At 49.6% G+C, this 17,043-nt stretch overlaps 6 protein-coding genes and 1 non-coding gene across 7 annotated transcripts; 4 read left to right on the forward strand and 3 right to left on the reverse strand.

The window, feature by feature from the left end:
• Positions 1 to 3,239: 3,239 nt before the first annotated feature.
• On the forward strand, positions 3,240 to 4,671 carry Aud_002304 (uncharacterized protein; the record flags this gene model as incomplete). Its single annotated transcript, XM_043296304.1, has 2 exons — positions 3,240 to 3,395; positions 3,451 to 4,671. 2 exons carry the CDS (start codon positions 3,240 to 3,242, stop codon positions 4,669 to 4,671), a joined length of 1,377 nt encoding a protein of 458 aa, XP_043152239.1.
• A 2,668-nt stretch (positions 4,672 to 7,339) lies between these two features.
• On the forward strand, positions 7,340 to 8,407 carry Aud_002305 (DUF3716 domain-containing protein; the record flags this gene model as incomplete). Its single annotated transcript, XM_043296305.1, has 3 exons — positions 7,340 to 7,403; positions 7,468 to 7,846; positions 7,897 to 8,407. The coding sequence occupies 3 exons, from the start codon at positions 7,340 to 7,342 to the stop codon at positions 8,405 to 8,407; spliced, it is 954 nt and encodes a 317-aa protein (XP_043152240.1).
• A 357-nt stretch (positions 8,408 to 8,764) lies between these two features.
• On the reverse strand, positions 8,765 to 10,446 carry Aud_002306 (putative MFS alpha-glucoside transporter; the record flags this gene model as incomplete). The annotated part of the gene is made up of 2 exons (XM_043296306.1): positions 8,765 to 10,156; positions 10,204 to 10,446. The coding sequence occupies 2 exons, from the start codon at positions 10,444 to 10,446 to the stop codon at positions 8,765 to 8,767; spliced, it is 1,635 nt and encodes a 544-aa protein (XP_043152241.1).
• A 1,573-nt stretch (positions 10,447 to 12,019) lies between these two features.
• Positions 12,020 to 12,107, forward strand: Aud_002307. The gene has a single exon. It is a non-coding gene; the product is annotated as a tRNA-Pro (tRNA).
• Positions 12,108 to 13,107: 1,000 nt separating this feature from the next.
• On the reverse strand, positions 13,108 to 13,792 carry Aud_002308 (uncharacterized protein; the record flags this gene model as incomplete). The annotated part of the gene is made up of 4 exons (XM_043296307.1): positions 13,108 to 13,342; positions 13,549 to 13,628; positions 13,655 to 13,720; positions 13,787 to 13,792. 4 exons carry the CDS (start codon positions 13,790 to 13,792, stop codon positions 13,108 to 13,110), a joined length of 387 nt encoding a protein of 128 aa, XP_043152242.1.
• Positions 13,793 to 14,922: 1,130 nt separating this feature from the next.
• Aud_002309 (uncharacterized protein) lies at positions 14,923 to 15,180 on the forward strand (the record flags this gene model as incomplete). Its single annotated transcript, XM_043296308.1, has 1 exon — positions 14,923 to 15,180. One exon carries the CDS (start codon positions 14,923 to 14,925, stop codon positions 15,178 to 15,180), a length of 258 nt encoding a protein of 85 aa, XP_043152243.1.
• Positions 15,181 to 15,602: 422 nt separating this feature from the next.
• Positions 15,603 to 16,208, reverse strand: Aud_002310 (uncharacterized protein; the record flags this gene model as incomplete). Its single annotated transcript, XM_043296309.1, has 1 exon — positions 15,603 to 16,208. The coding sequence occupies one exon, from the start codon at positions 16,206 to 16,208 to the stop codon at positions 15,603 to 15,605; it is 606 nt and encodes a 201-aa protein (XP_043152244.1).
• Positions 16,209 to 17,043: the final 835 nt, after the last annotated feature.

The raw sequence follows: 17,043 nt of genomic DNA on the forward strand, positions 1-17,043 counted from the left end.
AGAGGTCCCCTTAAGGCGTTGCTTCTCCCTGTGCTTTATCAATTGTCTGATATCTCAGCAGTGCTGCTGGTGAGGCGGGAATGTCCTGGGATATATTTTGGCCGGTCATGACGTGCGACATCGCTGCAGAAATTCGTTATACGTTACTGTAGTAAGCTCGCTGTAGGATGTTTCATCTATTGTATCTGTCGCCCGGTCAGGTGCAGCCTTGTCGATAATTTTGTCTATAGAGCAGTCCTTGTCTGTTTACGCGACAAGCATGAGTAGGGCAATGTCACGTGTCGGGGCGTGGGCAGCCAATAACCGTGATTACGACTAGGGGTTCAACCTCGGCGGAAGTTGAACCAAGTTGGACCCCCCTCTTGCGCCGTCCTATCTTGCCACGACCAGGATGGTCTCTTCTGGTATCATTCACGCGTTTAGATCCAGCCGACGCTACTATAACGTTTACATCATAAATCGTAGGGTACTGGAGTAGTGAAATACCCGCAAGTCAGGTAATAGGGTTAATTACAAACTTAAATCTCCACAAATGTCAGTTCTTTGATGGTAAAATGCAGGTTACGTCGTCAGGGTCCACTGTCGAGCATGATGAGTAAACATTTCCGACCTGTAGTTAAATTGAGACACCGTTAATTTCTAAATGTTTGGAAATCCAATTTGAGAATGAAGAGTACAATGGCCCAGTCCTACGTATGGAGTTGCGTGGCTAGCTGGTCTTCCTGTGTATAACTTTTTACTATACAATCTCTCAGGAGAATGTGTGATTCAACTTTGAAACTACAATGTACATTAATATAATAGTGAGGTGGGGGCGATCGAGCGGAGACTTTCGTCCAACTTTATTACGAATCAATACTTAAGTTACTTTCTCTGCTGATATTTCTTCCATTTCCAGACATTCATAGTCTGGCTTTAGGTTCCAGAAGCTGGCCTGGACGTCAACACGCTTAAATTTGGATTGATACTTAAGGAAGGTGTCAGGGTTCTGATGATCCAGTGTTTGGCTTCTCGCCGCTTGGGAAGCATTTGCTATGAGCCTATTAGTGTGTGTTGGAAGTTCGTATAATAGAGGAAATGGCCCACGGTCAATTGCATTTGCAACGCCCCCTCTAATCCCGTGAATTCTCAATTGGTGTCGGAAACACGTCCGTTGAGCAAGCGACATAAAATGGTGCCGTATTGAAGAAAATGTCAACGCACGGGTGGGGTGTGGTCCATCAATAGTCACCATGCGAAGCACTGGTAGGGTTTGTACGTGCGCTTCCCATTCAAGGGTCCATGACTCTCTTCCTTTCGGTGGCCTTTTATCTAATAACTCGTCGGCTGTGTGGATGCCCCTGAATGCCTTGTCTGCGATACCTGTAACCATAACATAAAATATGAAATTTCTTCCAAGTATTTCTTGCTCTGGTATCCAGTTTTGGGACTATTTCGCCGCAATCAGCTGTGTAGCGTTGGGGACAGAGAGGACAATCTTACATGACAGCCTCATCATCATAGCGGTGGCCTTAGAGAAACTCTGGGTCTATGGTGATCCAGTGCTTGACTTCCATATTTTTCGAATCCCATTGTAGATTGAAGGAAAGCTGCTATATACTAACTAGTATAGGACTCTCAGATAAGTAGGGTGATGGACAAACTCTATAGTAGAGACACTCATTGGTATCTCTATAAGAACTTGATTCAACAAGTGCACCTGCTCTCGCACCGGAACAGGAGAACAACGAGAGCGAGAATGCATCTTGAAATCTGGCACGCTCATGTATGTAATCATGGTCATCGTCTTCAAATAAATGTCGAAGAAGTATATCGAGATCCCTGCTAGTGACCGGAAACTTCTCTCGATGTTTGGTCTAAACTCCATACTTCTGAGTAAGTTCGTTCCGGATATGCTATGTAAGGAATTAGCAGTATATGGTAGCATACTTACCTAGGGTAGCTCACATTATAAAGATCATCTTTCACTGTATCTGGCAGCTTTCTGCAGGTCTTTTGCTGCCATTCAGCGATAAAGCAAGAGAGGTTAGAACAGACAGTCTGCTGAGTAGGCAAGTCTCCTTTCCGCAAAGTAATAAACGCCTCTGAATACAGCTTCAAGATTTGAACGGGGGATCAGGTTGTTCCTTCCTGAAATATCGATCACCTGGTTCATTTTGAGAAAGCATCCATCTATATGCCGTCAGCAACTAACGCAACATTAAGTTAATAGATAAACATTTATTTGTACACTTTCCAAAACGCCACTGAATCGCGATATTTTTTATCGGTAGCCGGAGCCCTTTTCTTATGACTGATTTCGTTTGGTTTACTTTTTTGTTCTTCCTGGTACTCTGTTGTGAACCCTCTTAATTCAGCAAACTTGCGGAGCTCCTCCGCTTTTCTCAGATCAAAATCATTTGAAAACGAGTCACGTGACATTATTGAAGAATAGAAGGAAAAGCTGAGAGAAAATAGATCAACAATAAAAACTGCTTGTAGATAGGAAAGGAGAGAATGGTTAAGCAGAGAGGAGTCCCTCATATTTAAGCTAGCGATATAGGGAGTCTAGTCATTTAGAATCACTCTGTCACCCACCGATCACCCATGCTCACCCATGGTGTTGGATAGCATCACTCAGCTCACCTTCACTCACCCACACTCACCCTATGGTTTAGCGCCTCTCACCCGTAAAGTAGCAGGCCTTCAAGGGCGCATAAAGCTTCCGACCACGCTGATAATACTGGATAATACTGGCTAAAGTACGGCTGAGCGGACGGGAAGCCCTGTTTTCCACACCCTATAGTCGTATGTGCCAGAATGACGGCGGACATAAACTATAGAGCACGTAATATCAACCATTGGCCACTTGGCTGCCGATCGAGTTATTCCTCAGGCACTCCGTGACTTCAATACTGTGAGAGTGTCTGCTGTGGTGTCGTCTCACGTAACCAATTCGAGTCACAGCAATGGCATGAATGTTTCAATCTACTTGCGCGCCTTTTTCCTTCTGATTCATAGTCTTTCATTCAAGACACTGCAACTACCAGGAGACATTTTCATAGCCCAGACGCGGGAATGGATCGGTCACACATTGAACATCACAATCAACCATCGAGTCTGCTCGCATCATGTGATTTCTACTTATCGTCTTATCGTCTGGCACCTTATCATCTTATCGCTAGACCACTGCAATTTTGTGCTGCTCTGATGGCTCCGTCAGCCTTGATATTCCATCGACCAACGACTATTTCGAACTCATGAGCCTTCAGAGCCTTCCAGCGGAGGTTACCCTCCAACTCTTCCAATTGTTGGATAACATCGACGATGCGCTCCGTCTAGGGCGTTCCTGCCGTCAGATGTATCGTATCCTAGACCGTCCAGGTCATCGGCACACGATCATGAAGTCGATTATTGTAGGCTCCAACCTCATAAAATCCAGGTCTCTAGTAAACAATTAACTCGTCATAGCAACGCTCAGAGTATCACAAACACGACCTCCAGCTCTCCTATCTGGCGCAATTTCATGCGGAATGCACAGAAATCTACGCTACACAACCGCGGCTGCCAATGTCCCGCCGACCGGACACGGACATGGTTAAGTTGTTTCATGAACCGTCGGCAGACCTCCTCGCGTCTCCGCTGGTCGTGGCGGAAATCGTCACCAGGTGGCATGCAATGAAGGAATTGTTTGATCTCTACTGCAAAAAGCGCGTTCGATCGTCGTATCTGGCGGACTGGGAGACATCATGGAACTGCTCTCCAGAAATCGACGGGGAATATGAAACCGCCGGACGATCTACTAAAGGTATTTGCGATTCCTTTGCGCAACTCACGCTGCAAGAGAAGCAGCGGGCCTACGAGCGATTTTACCGTGCTCTCACGGCCCATTGGGTCGCCGTGGAGTTGACCCGGGTGATCCGAGTCTCCAAGCACAAAACGGAAAGGGATTTCAAACGGTGGGAAAGGAAAGTCTACAATCGATGGGCCGACAACCCACAACGTTCCCTGGAGGAGAAGCTGGACATTTTTGAGATTCTGGACTTCGTGTGGCACTTCCTGGTCAGCAAGATATTTGACCACTCGGGAACTGTTGCCGACTGGATCGAGGTGGCACCAGAGTCTGCTACGCCTCATGGTTTTTCTCCCCTCGATCTATACGTTTCGCACATGGAGGGCTCAAGTCATCCCTCCCAATTGGAACCAGATTTTCACGAAGCGCTCGAAGATGACTACACGGGTATGTTTATAGACGATCTGCGATCCATCATCCGTCCGCCTCACGTGATCGAGCTTCCGAAGGCTCGGTCTGACTTTGACCAACCGGAATATGTGCGCAAGCTGGGCCTCTTGGACCAGTCTTACCGGTGGGAACAAACAAAGGCCGATGGGTTTCAAACATACCATGTTGACCTCTATGACATTGATCTCCCGGATACAGATATTCTGTCGAGCCTTTCAGCTATGGCATTGCGCGCCCAAGAGGGGGATTCGTGCCAGCTGATCACAACGAGATATCGAGATGACGACAGAGCAATTAACGAGATGAAATGGGAGGTATGCAGGGAACAATGGGAACGTTACAAGGAGAATCCCTGGAATACCGAGATGAGAGGGGGCATTTTCTTCCGCCAAGAGACACAGATCCAACTATTCGAGCGCATAATCGACCTTGAAAGGGAAAGTTGTTAGCCATTCGATCAAGGTCCTGATTATGACAATCATTTTACTCACCCGTACTCTTCAATTGTATAGCGGATGCATTTGATAAGAATCCCCCGCTCCCATCATACTTGACCACGATCATGTTGGAGAGCTGCAGTCATTCCATCCGGCGCTCTCAAACCAAAAGATTGACCGAAATATGGATGAGTGCAAGATGTGGGAAAGACCAGTTCTAGGCATCTCCGACGGGGATTCGTGGAAAGGGCGGGTTGATGGATGCGATCTTGTACCAAGACGAAGTTTAGCAAAGAGCATCATAAAAGAGGAGAAGGATGGGCCACTGTGAGGTTTTGAACAAAAAAGAATACAAGACGAACGCCTGATCGCAGATTTGTAAGATTTCCCAGAGGCTCGATGGGCAGGAAACAAACCTCAACGAACCCAGGAATATCCAGGAGACTAGAGGTTGCTGAAGCTCATGACGAGCCAAACACGCGTAGAGACATCAGAAGCGAAGAGGGCTTGGGTCCACATATGATGGAGAAATTTCAAGGAGCAGCATGGCACGACACAGGAGACGGGGCAAAGACACATTGGTGAAGAGGTCCCACGCAGATGATCAGAGTGAATAAGAAGACGAAGAGGAGAGGAGGGAAGGTAAAGAACGGCCAAGTACCAACGGAGCCGTGAAATTTGTCCTCAGCGACAGATTGATGCCAGGGAAGGAACAGTCATCAAGTCACCAAGAAGGAAAGCGCACAGCTTGGTCATGACCCATCCGCTCCAGCCACGGTCCAGCAGGCTTGGGATCTTTCAGCACATACAGACATTGTGATCGGCGACTCAATTTGTGGAAGGCTACACTTGTCGCTCCCGGTCGCCATCAGACAGCTCTGCGATGGCCATTGCCTCGTCGGCTGCCTCAAGCACGGAAGATGCCTTTCGACCCGATTCGCCTCGAAGACAAGTTGGCGAATAACATCAGGCCACACCGAGTTTTGCAAGGTATATTTGGAAATTGACGAGGCTGGGAATCGATAGTTGTATCAGGGACACCAGAATCAGCCATGGAAAGGGCCCAATGACGAGGATACGTCTGGTGATCGTGAAGGTGGTGACCAGAGAGGTGATGGAACGCGCTTAAACGCGTCGCGTGCGTGCTTGGTAAAATACAGTTTTGCTGCAGATCAGCTTGAGTCAAGGAATGATCCGACGAATGATCGAAGAAGGAGGATTCAGGGATTGTGGGTCATTTTCTCGTGGGATAGATGATAGATCTGTCAAAACGGGTGGGGGTCTTCGGAAAAGCAGGAGGTGCAGCACTAGGAGGGATGCATCCTGCAGAAAAAGGCTGTTCATACCGTCGTTTGTCTTGGAGTAAGCTGGCTTCTACCTACAATTGCTGCAGTGGTTAGAGATTTGAGATGTTCTTCCAGCGAACAATCAACCCTTCAAACAGTACCCTTTCAGTGCGACGTCTTTTTCCAGTTGAATTGTATCACTAACGCGCAATTCCATGCGTACTTTCGTATTGCACGATCCTTGTCAGAGGACTGAGGCTGGAGGTCACTCCCGAAGAGAAAAGAGATACGTCAACTTCGGTAGCGGCCGGGGAACGTCTGGACTTCCGCTGCCAAATGGGTCTCTCGCTGATCTTTCCAGAATCGATGTTGCTTGGCTCGTTCCCAACGACGCAGAAAGAGGGATTGCTGTGAATCTCATTCCAACCCATGTGGCTTCGAGTTTAAGATTTGAGCTCACAGTAGGGAGTAAGTCGAGGATACCATTAAGGTGACTACGGATTACTGTTCCGGAACTCGGAAGCATAGGAACCCAAGCTAAATTGCACAGGCCTTTTGTTATGAATTCTTCTGTCATCGGCCCGAGCCGTTCGGTCGTCTGTGGGGTTGTCCTCTCATAGTGTCCGCACTCCACAGACCTAATTGCCGAGTCGAAAATAGGTTCGTACGGAGCATAGTGGTGTCGATCGGAGCTTCATTCGGAGCTGCCGCTACAGTCAGTAGCGAGTGAAACCGCTGGAGTCCCTGTTCAAGGAATAGATTCGGCTGGTGTGGGTACAAAAAGCAACGAGCAGTGGGTCCATGTGGGCAATTCAGCAAGCGGCACGTCGAGAGAATGTCACAATGAACAGGGATAAAGCGTTTGACATGGTAATTCGAGACTCTGACTGTGTGTTGTCGGGAGCTTGATCATTCGCCTATTCGTCCGGCTCGAAGCTCGATCAGGCATACTGCAGGCACACAAAGCACGCTCCATCACTGATTGTCAGCGATTTCTCCAGAAGGTCACAAACTGAAGAGTGCAGAGGTGGTAATTTTGACAGCCCGTATTCTCTCCAAAGGGCAAATATCGAACGATCCGCAAGCAAATGTGACAGAGCAATCTTACCAGCATGAGAGCGCTAACAGGCCCTTTTCCTCAGTTTCTGAGGTTCAATCCTTCAGAACGACTTCGTGGTATTTTGTCCACCTTCTCCTCGCGCAAGCTTAAATAGTCCCCTTCTGCCTCCTTGAAATCAACGTCTTAATTCCCAACCCAAGCATGCTCCGCAACTATCTTAGGCCTCGTCCCCTGCTGCTCTCGCTTACTCTTCGTTGATATCTCGTCTCTACCCAAATTATCATCTTTAATCGTCGAGTTCGTCTTTTTCCTTCCTTTTTGCTTCTTCGCAAAAATGACTTCCGTTCGCAGGCCATTTAATAAGAGCCGTGGCGCAGCCCTAAAGAAAGCGCGCAAAGGTATTTCTTCCTGCTGATCTGACCTGTCGAAGAGCGTCAGCAGATACTGACATACCACTGTTAGAATTCAAGGGTCCTATTGAAAAGGCGGCAGACAAATATGCAATCAAGTTGCTTGATAAGGCCCGTGACTTCAACGAGGACTGGTCGACGAACACGCGCGGGAGGCCAGTCAAAGCGCCTGTCACTGAATCTCATCAACGATCAGCGGCGCTGTTGCACCAGCGGGGAGAGAAGCTTTCCGAGGCGGACTCCTGTTCACGCTGCAGCAGTAATAAAGGCGTGTGGCAGTCGTGCGTGGTGGCGCCCATTTACAAAAATCGAGCACTTTACTCTTATGCCTGCTCGAATTGTATTCATTACAAGCGCCCTTCCGAGTGCTCTTTGCGCAGGAAGTTTCAGTCAAACGGAGGAAGCGCTTGGGTTGATCCTAAGAAGACGAAGTGGACTGCCTTCGACGCATCTTGTGGTACGCATGCTGATGAAAGTCCAGGGAAATCGTTCGGCGCGGCGGGCTGCTTGCCGTTATCAAGCAGGAAGAACTTGAACGGGTTCAACGAGAAAGGGAACGTCAGCGTGAACGTGAAGCCGAGTCGGAAGCCCTGTCTCGTAACGGACGGCGAACCGAAGTTTCTGTCGTGGTCCATTCACCTCCTCGGGCCACCAAGCAGTCCTCCTGTGTGAAGATAGAAGGCCGAACGCTGCGAGGGTCCAACAAGCTTCTCAAGGAAAAGGACCTCAAGCGGGTCAGAACGTCAATTATCAAGACTAAGAACTTACTTTGGGGGCTCCGTGCCCGCAAAGACATGTTGAAGCGGCGCCTCAGACTCCGGGATAATTCGCGAGTAATGAATGAAGACGACTCCTCGGGGTCGTCGGATTCGCCGAGCGATTCGGACGTTTCAGTCTCTTCAGACTCCTCCAACTCTTCGCATGATTCGGACGGTTCGGAGGCTTCGGACACTTGTGACTCCTCGGGGGAGGGATATGAGTCGGACGAGTAGGCCAGGGCTGGGTTGAAGAGTTGCGGTTTCGCACTTATACCGGAAGACCAAGGCTCTTTCGTTTTGTCCTTTCCTATTCTTCGTTTCTTCTGTTTTCTTTCATGTTCGCAATTCCCAAATTGCAAGTGCCGTAGTATCATTGAGTTAGCTGCGTGATTTTTCCGCCTGTTCTCTCTACTTGTGTCTTCGGCTTACCCTCCTGGACTCTGTCGTATTATTTCTCTTGACTAATGGTTGTTGTCTTGCTTGTCTGCTGTTCCAAAAACTGCTCCGGGTTCTCCTATCTGTACTACATTGATCTTTACCATTGTCGTTTTCGGGAAGACGTAAACTCGTTGCAAGTGTGTTCTTAGCTTCTTATTCCGAATGTATCTGGATTCCGATTTTGTAGCGCGGGAAGTTTCGACTTGGAACCCTCCTCTCGAACAGGATATCCAGCTCCTCAAAGGTCCTCCCTCGGGTCTCTGGGAGACACAGAAAACAGTATATGGTACACAACAGACTTGTCCCCGCGAAGAGGAACCCCAATTTGCCCTTCCAATTCCCCTCGTCCTCGTTTATGGCGTAAGGAATGACAACCGCAATGACAATTGACCAGACGTAGCAACTGACGGTGGCTAAAGCGATGGTCAGCCCACGGAGTTTCACCGAAGAGACTTCCGCCAGCAGCACGTAGCAGACCGGACCAAGCGTCAGATCGTAGACGAAATTGCAGACGAGCATAAGTCCGCATTGCGCCCAGATCGTACTCGTCCGGCGCGGAGCAAGATCGATAGCCCCGATGGCGAGCTGCAGGATCATCAACGACGCACAACCGAACAGGTACATTGTCCGACGGCCGATGTACGCCAGCAGCAACCACGAGAGGCACGTCCCGACTAGCCCGATCGCCGTCAGACCAATGTTCATTGAGAACGCATGCGAGGCGTCCAGCCCGGCCACCTCCATGAAATGCACAGCGTAGTTGATGAAAAAGACGTTCCCCGTGAACGCCTGCATATTGTACGCCATCACGCAGATCACCAGCCGGCGGAGATTCGGCCCGCGGCAACACTCTCGATACGTCGGTCGGTCGCCCTGGAAGCTTTCCTCAAGCCGCAACGTCTCCCGAATATGCGCCAGTTTGCGAGCCACGTGCATCTCAGCCCCAGGTGCGATGGTCAGCCGACGCAGTGACACGGTCGCGGCGTCGTCCCGGCCTTGCTTACAGAGCCAGTACGGTGGGTCTGGGACAAAGGCGACCAGCAGCAGCATGGCCGTCGGGAGGGCCCACTGCGCCGCGATGGGGATCTTGTACGACCACGTGGTGTCCATGACCGCTGTGCCCTTGAGAATCCCCGAGGCAATGAGCGAGCCGATCGAGAAGGCGAGGTTGGTGATTGTCGCGACGAACCCGCGCAGCACGAGCGGGGTGACCTCGCTGACGTACGCGGAGGCGCAGATCGGGTAGAAGGCGATGATGCAGCCGTTCACGAGCTCGCCGACGAATAGTTGGGCCGGTGTGTGGCTGAAGAACTGGACGAAGATAAAGCCAATGGAGAGACATGAGCAGATGGCGATTATCACGCGTGGACCGAAGCGATCGTAGGCCAGTCCCGACAGGAGAGCTCCTATGGTGGCGCCGAGGAGAGTGGCGTAGTTGAAGGCCGACAGCCACCGGGCGGCGATGATGTATGTTCCTTCATACTGGTAGCCGTAGGTTCGCTTAAAGACGTCCAATCCGACTATACTGCGCACGATACCTCCGTCCTAGGGAGGTCAGATGGGATTCTTAACACGGTTGACGAGATGCTTACAATGCCCTTGAGAACGGTCGCCTGTCGGGTCAGCGTGATCATCCTAATGTCACGAATGTCCCAGTTCTCACGTACCAGATTCATAAACAATCCCCAAGTCACTGCAGGCCAGTGTCGTCGCAGTGCAACCCAAAACGTCTGCGAATGTTCGTCACTGGTGAAGTCGAGCGATCGTTGAGAGTCGTCGAGGGCAGAGGCGCCGATCGACTGCACCAACGCCGTGGCTTTTTCAGTCATTGCCATCGTCCCTGACAATCATGACAGGCAATATGCGGGGGACCGAGCATTTTGAATGTCTACTGTGCACTTTGAGATTGCGATAACGCTCACAAGGTCCCTCGCGTCGAATCTTGGCCATCCGATGATCTCCAATCAGCCAGCCAGTATTACCTTCGACCTCCGCTTTGTGGTCAATCCGTCGCTTGGCAGATCTCCACGTTCGGCAAGCTGAGATGAGGAAGATAACAGACGAGGGCCATTCCGATTTGGAAATCTATGAGGGTAGCCAAATAGTGCTGCAAAGTAATAGGCAAACGACACGCTTATTTTGGTGCCGCGTTACATCTGCGGAGGACTTCTGACGCTCTCGAATGAGTAGAAATTAAGCAAAGAGACAAGACGGCTGGCATACGGCCATTTCAGGTTGGATCCATAGAATATATCATTGTATATTCACATAACCAGTTCTCAGAGACTCGTTCTCATCGTACAATTAGGTTCGATGGACGCAGCTCTGAGACCAAGGAGAGCAGGTGGTGATCGCATGACTTGGCTTCGCTCGGGGGCACACGGTCGCACTGAGTTGTACTGGGGTACTTGAAGGCAGAGGAGGTCTCCTCTTGGTCTAGAATTGGCTACAGGAATTATTACAGTATGAAAGACAGTTTTCATTTCTGATCGATCCACTCCAACCCCAGTCGCGTGCGAAGTGATCGCTGAGCCCGACTTTCCAAGTTAGGATTTAGACGTCGATTGCGGACAATAGATGTTATTCTCATACTCCGTTGCATTGAGGAGTCCTCTCGGAGTGATCGTTAGCTTCGCTGTCACGGGATCCTTCATGGAGCTGTTAGGGCACATTATATATAGAACGCGATGAGACTGGCGTTTCGCATCAAGCACCCCGAGTATGATCATCCCCAGCTTGTTCACGTACGTTTCTCGAAGAGATAAACTTCAACTAATTCAAAAAATACCAGAGACATGGCAGTGGACGTAGTATCGAACATAAGGCTAGAATAGGAATGTAAAGACCGTCATTTGGTCCATAGCGCTGATCGAAGACCTGAGGTCGGAGAACAGCCATGTTTTCGTCCAGCCGACCTGCACTTGAATCTTGTGCAAAACACAACGGAAGGTTGATCTGTAGCTTCCATGAGTAGTAAGTGTGTGCGACAATGACATTGCTGATTTATCGAAATCGACCTGTCGCCGTTGTTCTTCATAGTCCTCCGTCGATGGTCGGCCAGCTTCACAACGACCTCCCATTCGCACTGCTGTCAGATGAACGTATAAATAGCTGAACAGATCTTTGGTTGAACATCTCATGAGAGTATGAGCAGTCAGAGTACGCTCGGTCTGTGGAATAACGTCCCTCATACATTCATGCGTGTCCTGCGCCTGTCGGGATCTTAATATATATTCGATGCATGCATTGTTCAGGTTTTGCGCACATATGGGTTGTTTGTCTGGTTTAACACTGTCTTGGAGTCCAATGATGTCTTCTTGTTGCGTCCAGCGTTGAGCTCTTGGTCCTCATTTCAGTCTATTTTCTTTGGCTTATAGGTTGAAAAGGGAAGACATTCCACCAATCACAGCCCGGGTGGTCTAGTGGTATGATTCTCGCTTAGGGATTACCCAAGCATATCTGCGAGAGGTCCCGCGTTCGATCCGCGGCTCGGGCCAGTTTTTTTTTTTTATTTTTTTCCTCGTTCTTTCGGCTGCGCTGTTTTTTCTGTCGAACAGAAGTAGCGACCCCCGTTCCGCAAAGTTTTAGGTTTGTTCTTTGAAGATCTTGGTCTTCGACAATGGTACAAGGCATGTGACGTCCCAAAGGTACGCAATAACGAGAGCTTTCGTGGTAAAGGTGTGGCCGTGAAACGACAGAGAGCCATGGGCTTGGTGGTAGCGGTTCAGCGGGGATGGCACACGAATAGGCCTGCAAATCTCCCGCAGGCTCCCGAGTCATGTCTTCGCGGACGTAGTAATTGCGCTACATGAGAGTCGGACGTATTCCGCTGATACTTCTCTGCACATAGCTAACCATACTTAGCAAAAACCATCATTTCAAGGTGTCCTCGAGTTGTTCGTTGAGATTCTGGCTGAGTGATAAAACAGACACTTCGTCATGAAGCTATTCCAGGTGGTTCGAGATGTGGTAACGGGATCGTCGACACTTTCTCGAGCCACCACTGCTGACAATCCACGGCCTGTGTCAACCAACGACCCTGGTCACTGCTATATGGATGCCTGTGAGACTCGCCTGAGAGGTATGGAACATCTTTGCATACAACATGTTTCTCGTTTCAAGAAGACAGTCAAAGAATCTCTGTTTTCGAATCCCGCCCCAGGCGAGCGCCATCGAGCACTTTCTGACTTGCCCACGACTCCAAGAGGATATCGAGCCTGCTCAACGCTACGTTCCATCTCACCCCCCACAGCACGAGCATCTAACACCTTCCTATTCTTTGACACCTTCAACCATCATCTACCGGTTTGGGCGAGCAAGTTCTACTACCTGATGCCTATATCTCCGCGGAAGTTTAATCCAATCGAGCCTGTACTAAGAGTCGAACCAAATGTAGTGGTGTTTGTGACCGCATGGACGGCTAAACGCGTCCCTGACGGTGATGCTAACGTCGCTACCTCTTCCTCGACAGGCGTCTTCCACAACACGTTCGCCTGCTAGGGTACGATCGCCACCGCGGAGCCGGGATTGTCCGCGTCGATGTTCTCGATGGTATCCAGGAACAAGGGAATGTAGGGGTACGCGGTCACGACCATGCGCAAGCCCTCATTCACCAACCTGCAAGAGATGTTGCTCACGTGCTTGGGCTCATCCTTGATCATGACCAGGAGGTCGTTCCAGCTCGCGAGGTTGACCCAAGGCAGGCTCAGCGCCTCGTCCATGTCCACGTTCCTGAGCCTTTTTGTGAACCGTTATATCCTCATGTTCAAGACCGAGCATGGGAGCAAGCCAAGCCCATGGTCGAAAGTGAGCCTTGCAGACCGCCATATTCACGTATGCGGCGCGTAGAATTCGTTGCATCTGCATCCTCTAGGAACATGTTCATGGACTGACTTGCCGCTGGACTACTATGAGCCAACGGCCCCCAACGCGCTTACAGCTGTGGCGGTGGTCGAAGATGGTCAAAGATGACTGCGTGTGGACCAGAGATGGCTTTCTGCTGAGGAACCCAATGTGGCTGTCGCGAATTAGGGTGATTCTCACCTGGCTTCTCATCCTTTCCATATCGCACTCAATGTTCTCACCCAACGTCGCGCGACGGCGGCGACGCTAAAGCAGCGTTCACATATTTCTCAGGGCTATATAAGGCTATTTGAACATGGTTCAGATACATACGACCATAGGGACAATTACCGTGGGAAAGACTAACGTCAGAGCCGGTCGACAGGTTGCTCTGTGCCTGAACTGATAGGAGCTGACACCGTGGAAATAGAATTCGAGTAGATTAGTTGCTCACAAATTCTCATAAGCCGCTTGGTCGTGCCAGACCATACAGATCAAGCTATTTACCACTGATGCGGACGAACTGAGAGGCTCAGTACGAAGAATAATCACCCTGGCCAGCACCATCAGGTTTCCAGCACCAGTAGAATTTGTGTGACCGGTGTATCAACCTGTTTTTTCATATGTTTGGACTAGATGTGCTTCGAGGCAACCGTTATTGCACAGGCAAATTGACTTACCCTTATACTAGGCTTCCACCTTAAGCTTGGCGCTGTCGACCACATCTCGTTCTCCTTCCGAATCGTTTCCCTCTGCTTCTTGCTAGCACTCTTCAACAACGTAGTAAATCCGACGATCTGTCTTTCTTTTGTTTCCACATCACCGTCAGATGTGGATGTTCAGGCCACTTAATATGGATATTTAAATCCCGTTGTAGGTAGGACTCCTTGAGGGTAAACGCTGATGGTTGGTCACTTCAAATCGCCAATGAAACTGCATCCTTACACAGCCTCACCAACCGCTTCCCCTCTTTCTTCCCGAGGCTTGGAATTTTTCTTTTATTATTTCCACATTCCTTATATTTTCCTTTGATAGTGACCTATGAGCCAAGGTAAGTCTCTAAAAAGCGTATCATGACCCTAGAGCGCTTCCTGTTATAACGCAAAGCTACGCGCGCACGGTCGAGAAGTTTCTTGTAAGCACATTCGACGAGATAGCTAGAACGGGTAAGGCTCGACATTCAACACAGCTGAAACCCAGCTAGAGTCGAACACAACACCCCCCCTCCCCACAACAAGTAAGGCTGTGTGCTCTTTATCTGTATTCCGGACTAATCTTACGTGCTTTGGAACACTTATTGAGCTCAGTTAAAGTTCCTGTGTCTTTGGCGTTATGTCGAGCAGGCACGGACGTGATTTTGTAATGGGAAGTATACAATCCTCGTAGCGATAGCTTTCAATTGCTAACTAATAAAGCAGGAAAGCAAGACCATCAATGCCGCCAGGAATGAGGTGAACGGGTTTGAAGCAATGAGTGTCCTGCTGGATGATTACGGAGCTATGCTCGAGATTACTGAAGAGGTGGTCAAGGCTGCAGCAGGAAATGTGCAGAGTGGAGAGAGCTTGATTGATCCAACGCTAGTGCCATTCAGGCGCCTTGCATACGTCCCATTCATGGTTACGTTGAGTCATCCGCCCATCAGGGTGATTTGTACTCTGCAGAGACCAGCTGGATTCAGTTACATCATATGGATGACTTCAGAGTTGTTGGGGCCGGAGGAGGCGTAGTAGTTGCTTTCACTCGTGATGTGCCTTGCGCTTATGACAAGTTGAACCCTGTACACTCACTCATTGAAATCCTGAGAATACAAGGTTTCTAGCAGGTGCGAATGTAGCCTCGTCGTTCTTGGCATGTTCCTTCTTCAATTCTTCTTTCAGCTTCAGAGCGTCTTCCAAATCCATCTGCGATCCAGAGCCATAGATCCAATTCGGCTGTTGGGGTGGAACATTCCGTGTCGAGCAAATGCGATAGGTGGGATCGACAAGACACAAGGTAAGAAAACGGCAGTGTCCCGACTTAGTCTTGTCCTGAAGCTCTAGCGGACCCGTTCGGTGCTGAAAGGCACTGGGGAAAGAAATTAAGCGACCTGGAGGCATTCTCACTTTCCCTAGCTCCTGCCACGCAGGCGCGCATTCTGAATTGTTTCAAATCAAAACAGCCATCCGATATACTTCACATCCCAGCACGCATACTTCTCTTCAGGGTCTGGCTCATATATCCAGGAGTCCTCGTCATCATTATCTTCCGCACGGTCGAAATCACTTTCATTGTCATCGGAATCGTCACCTGCGCCGATCTTGTCATAAACATATTGTTGACTGTCGTGCCAGAGCCACTGTCGGAATGAAATCCGCGGCTCTGTAATATTGTCACAGTCAAACGCGTAAATAGCATTGACAACTATATGCTCGTTTGCATTTCCTTCAGTATGCCAGTCATCGCCAGAAAAGGATGGGATATCAGGCTCTGGCTCAATACTGTGGAGCTTGGCTACAACTTGGAGGCCTTTGTCTCGAAACTCGTCCTGTAGGGTAACTGTGTAGAATTGATGGTCATCGTCCTTTTTGCCTTTTGGCTCAAAGGCCCAGCGGTGGAGTTTCAGCCAAGGATGAGACAGAAGGAACTGCCCCGTTTCAAACGTCCGGCCCCAGTATTCCTGATCTGCAGGACCTATTATGGCCTTTCCAGTCCGCCCTGTTGTCCAGTCTTCATAGGAATAGGCAGTACCCGGGTCCGAGTGCTCGAAGAAGAACATACGGGCATACTAGGTCAATGCAGTGCGCTGCAGTCCCCATCGTGTTTTCCAATCTTCCGGAATCCTTTGCGTATGAACCAGACACCAATGGACCTTATCCTCGGATTCGGGTTCCTGAAGATATTCCTCTACTTGGGCGCACATCTCGTCGTATTGCTCAGTAGATAGTCAATCAATCAATCAATCAAGATTCTATTAACCTGTTAGAGCCCGTCTATAGAGGCGACTAGCTATGCAGGCGCTTCGCCGAATGAAGCAGGAATCTAGTATCCGAACGCCTATCCCATAACCCACAATTGCAGAAAGACATAAGAAATTGGCGTATAGCCACATAGAAAAGTAGAATCACAACTAAAGCAGCCTGCCACTAGGCTACATGTCTTCCCTGCGCCATCTTGCGCATTAGATACCTATCCCACTCTATTCAATGTAGTTGTTCCTCCTGACGTGTTGCCGCGCCTAGAAAGACCCCTTCTAGGCAGCTGTTCGTTCCATCTAACCATCGTCTTCCACATCTATTCCAGAGCCTCTTAGGAGACTTCCTTGTTCCTGGTCCTGCTCTGCTGGTTCCGTTAGTTCTGCTTGGCGGAACTGGCTAAGCAGGCCTGTTTGGTGCATGAATTCGGCGACGTAGCGGATCGCCTGCGGATCAGATACAAGCGTGTCGTAGTCTGATATATTCCCCCGGAATTCCCCGTCAAAAAGCTTATTGATCATCTTTCTGCGGGCCTCTGCGTGCAACGAACACTGCAGGAGAACATGTTTTGGGGTCTGCGACCCTTCTCCGCAGCTGCATCGGTCCGTTTCAGAGGCCTTAATCTTAAACAGGAAATGG

Source organism: Aspergillus udagawae, assembly GCF_001078395.1.
Source record: "Aspergillus udagawae IFM 46973 DNA, scaffold_11, whole genome shotgun sequence".
Taxonomy (NCBI): Eukaryota; Fungi; Ascomycota; class Eurotiomycetes; order Eurotiales; family Aspergillaceae; genus Aspergillus; species Aspergillus udagawae.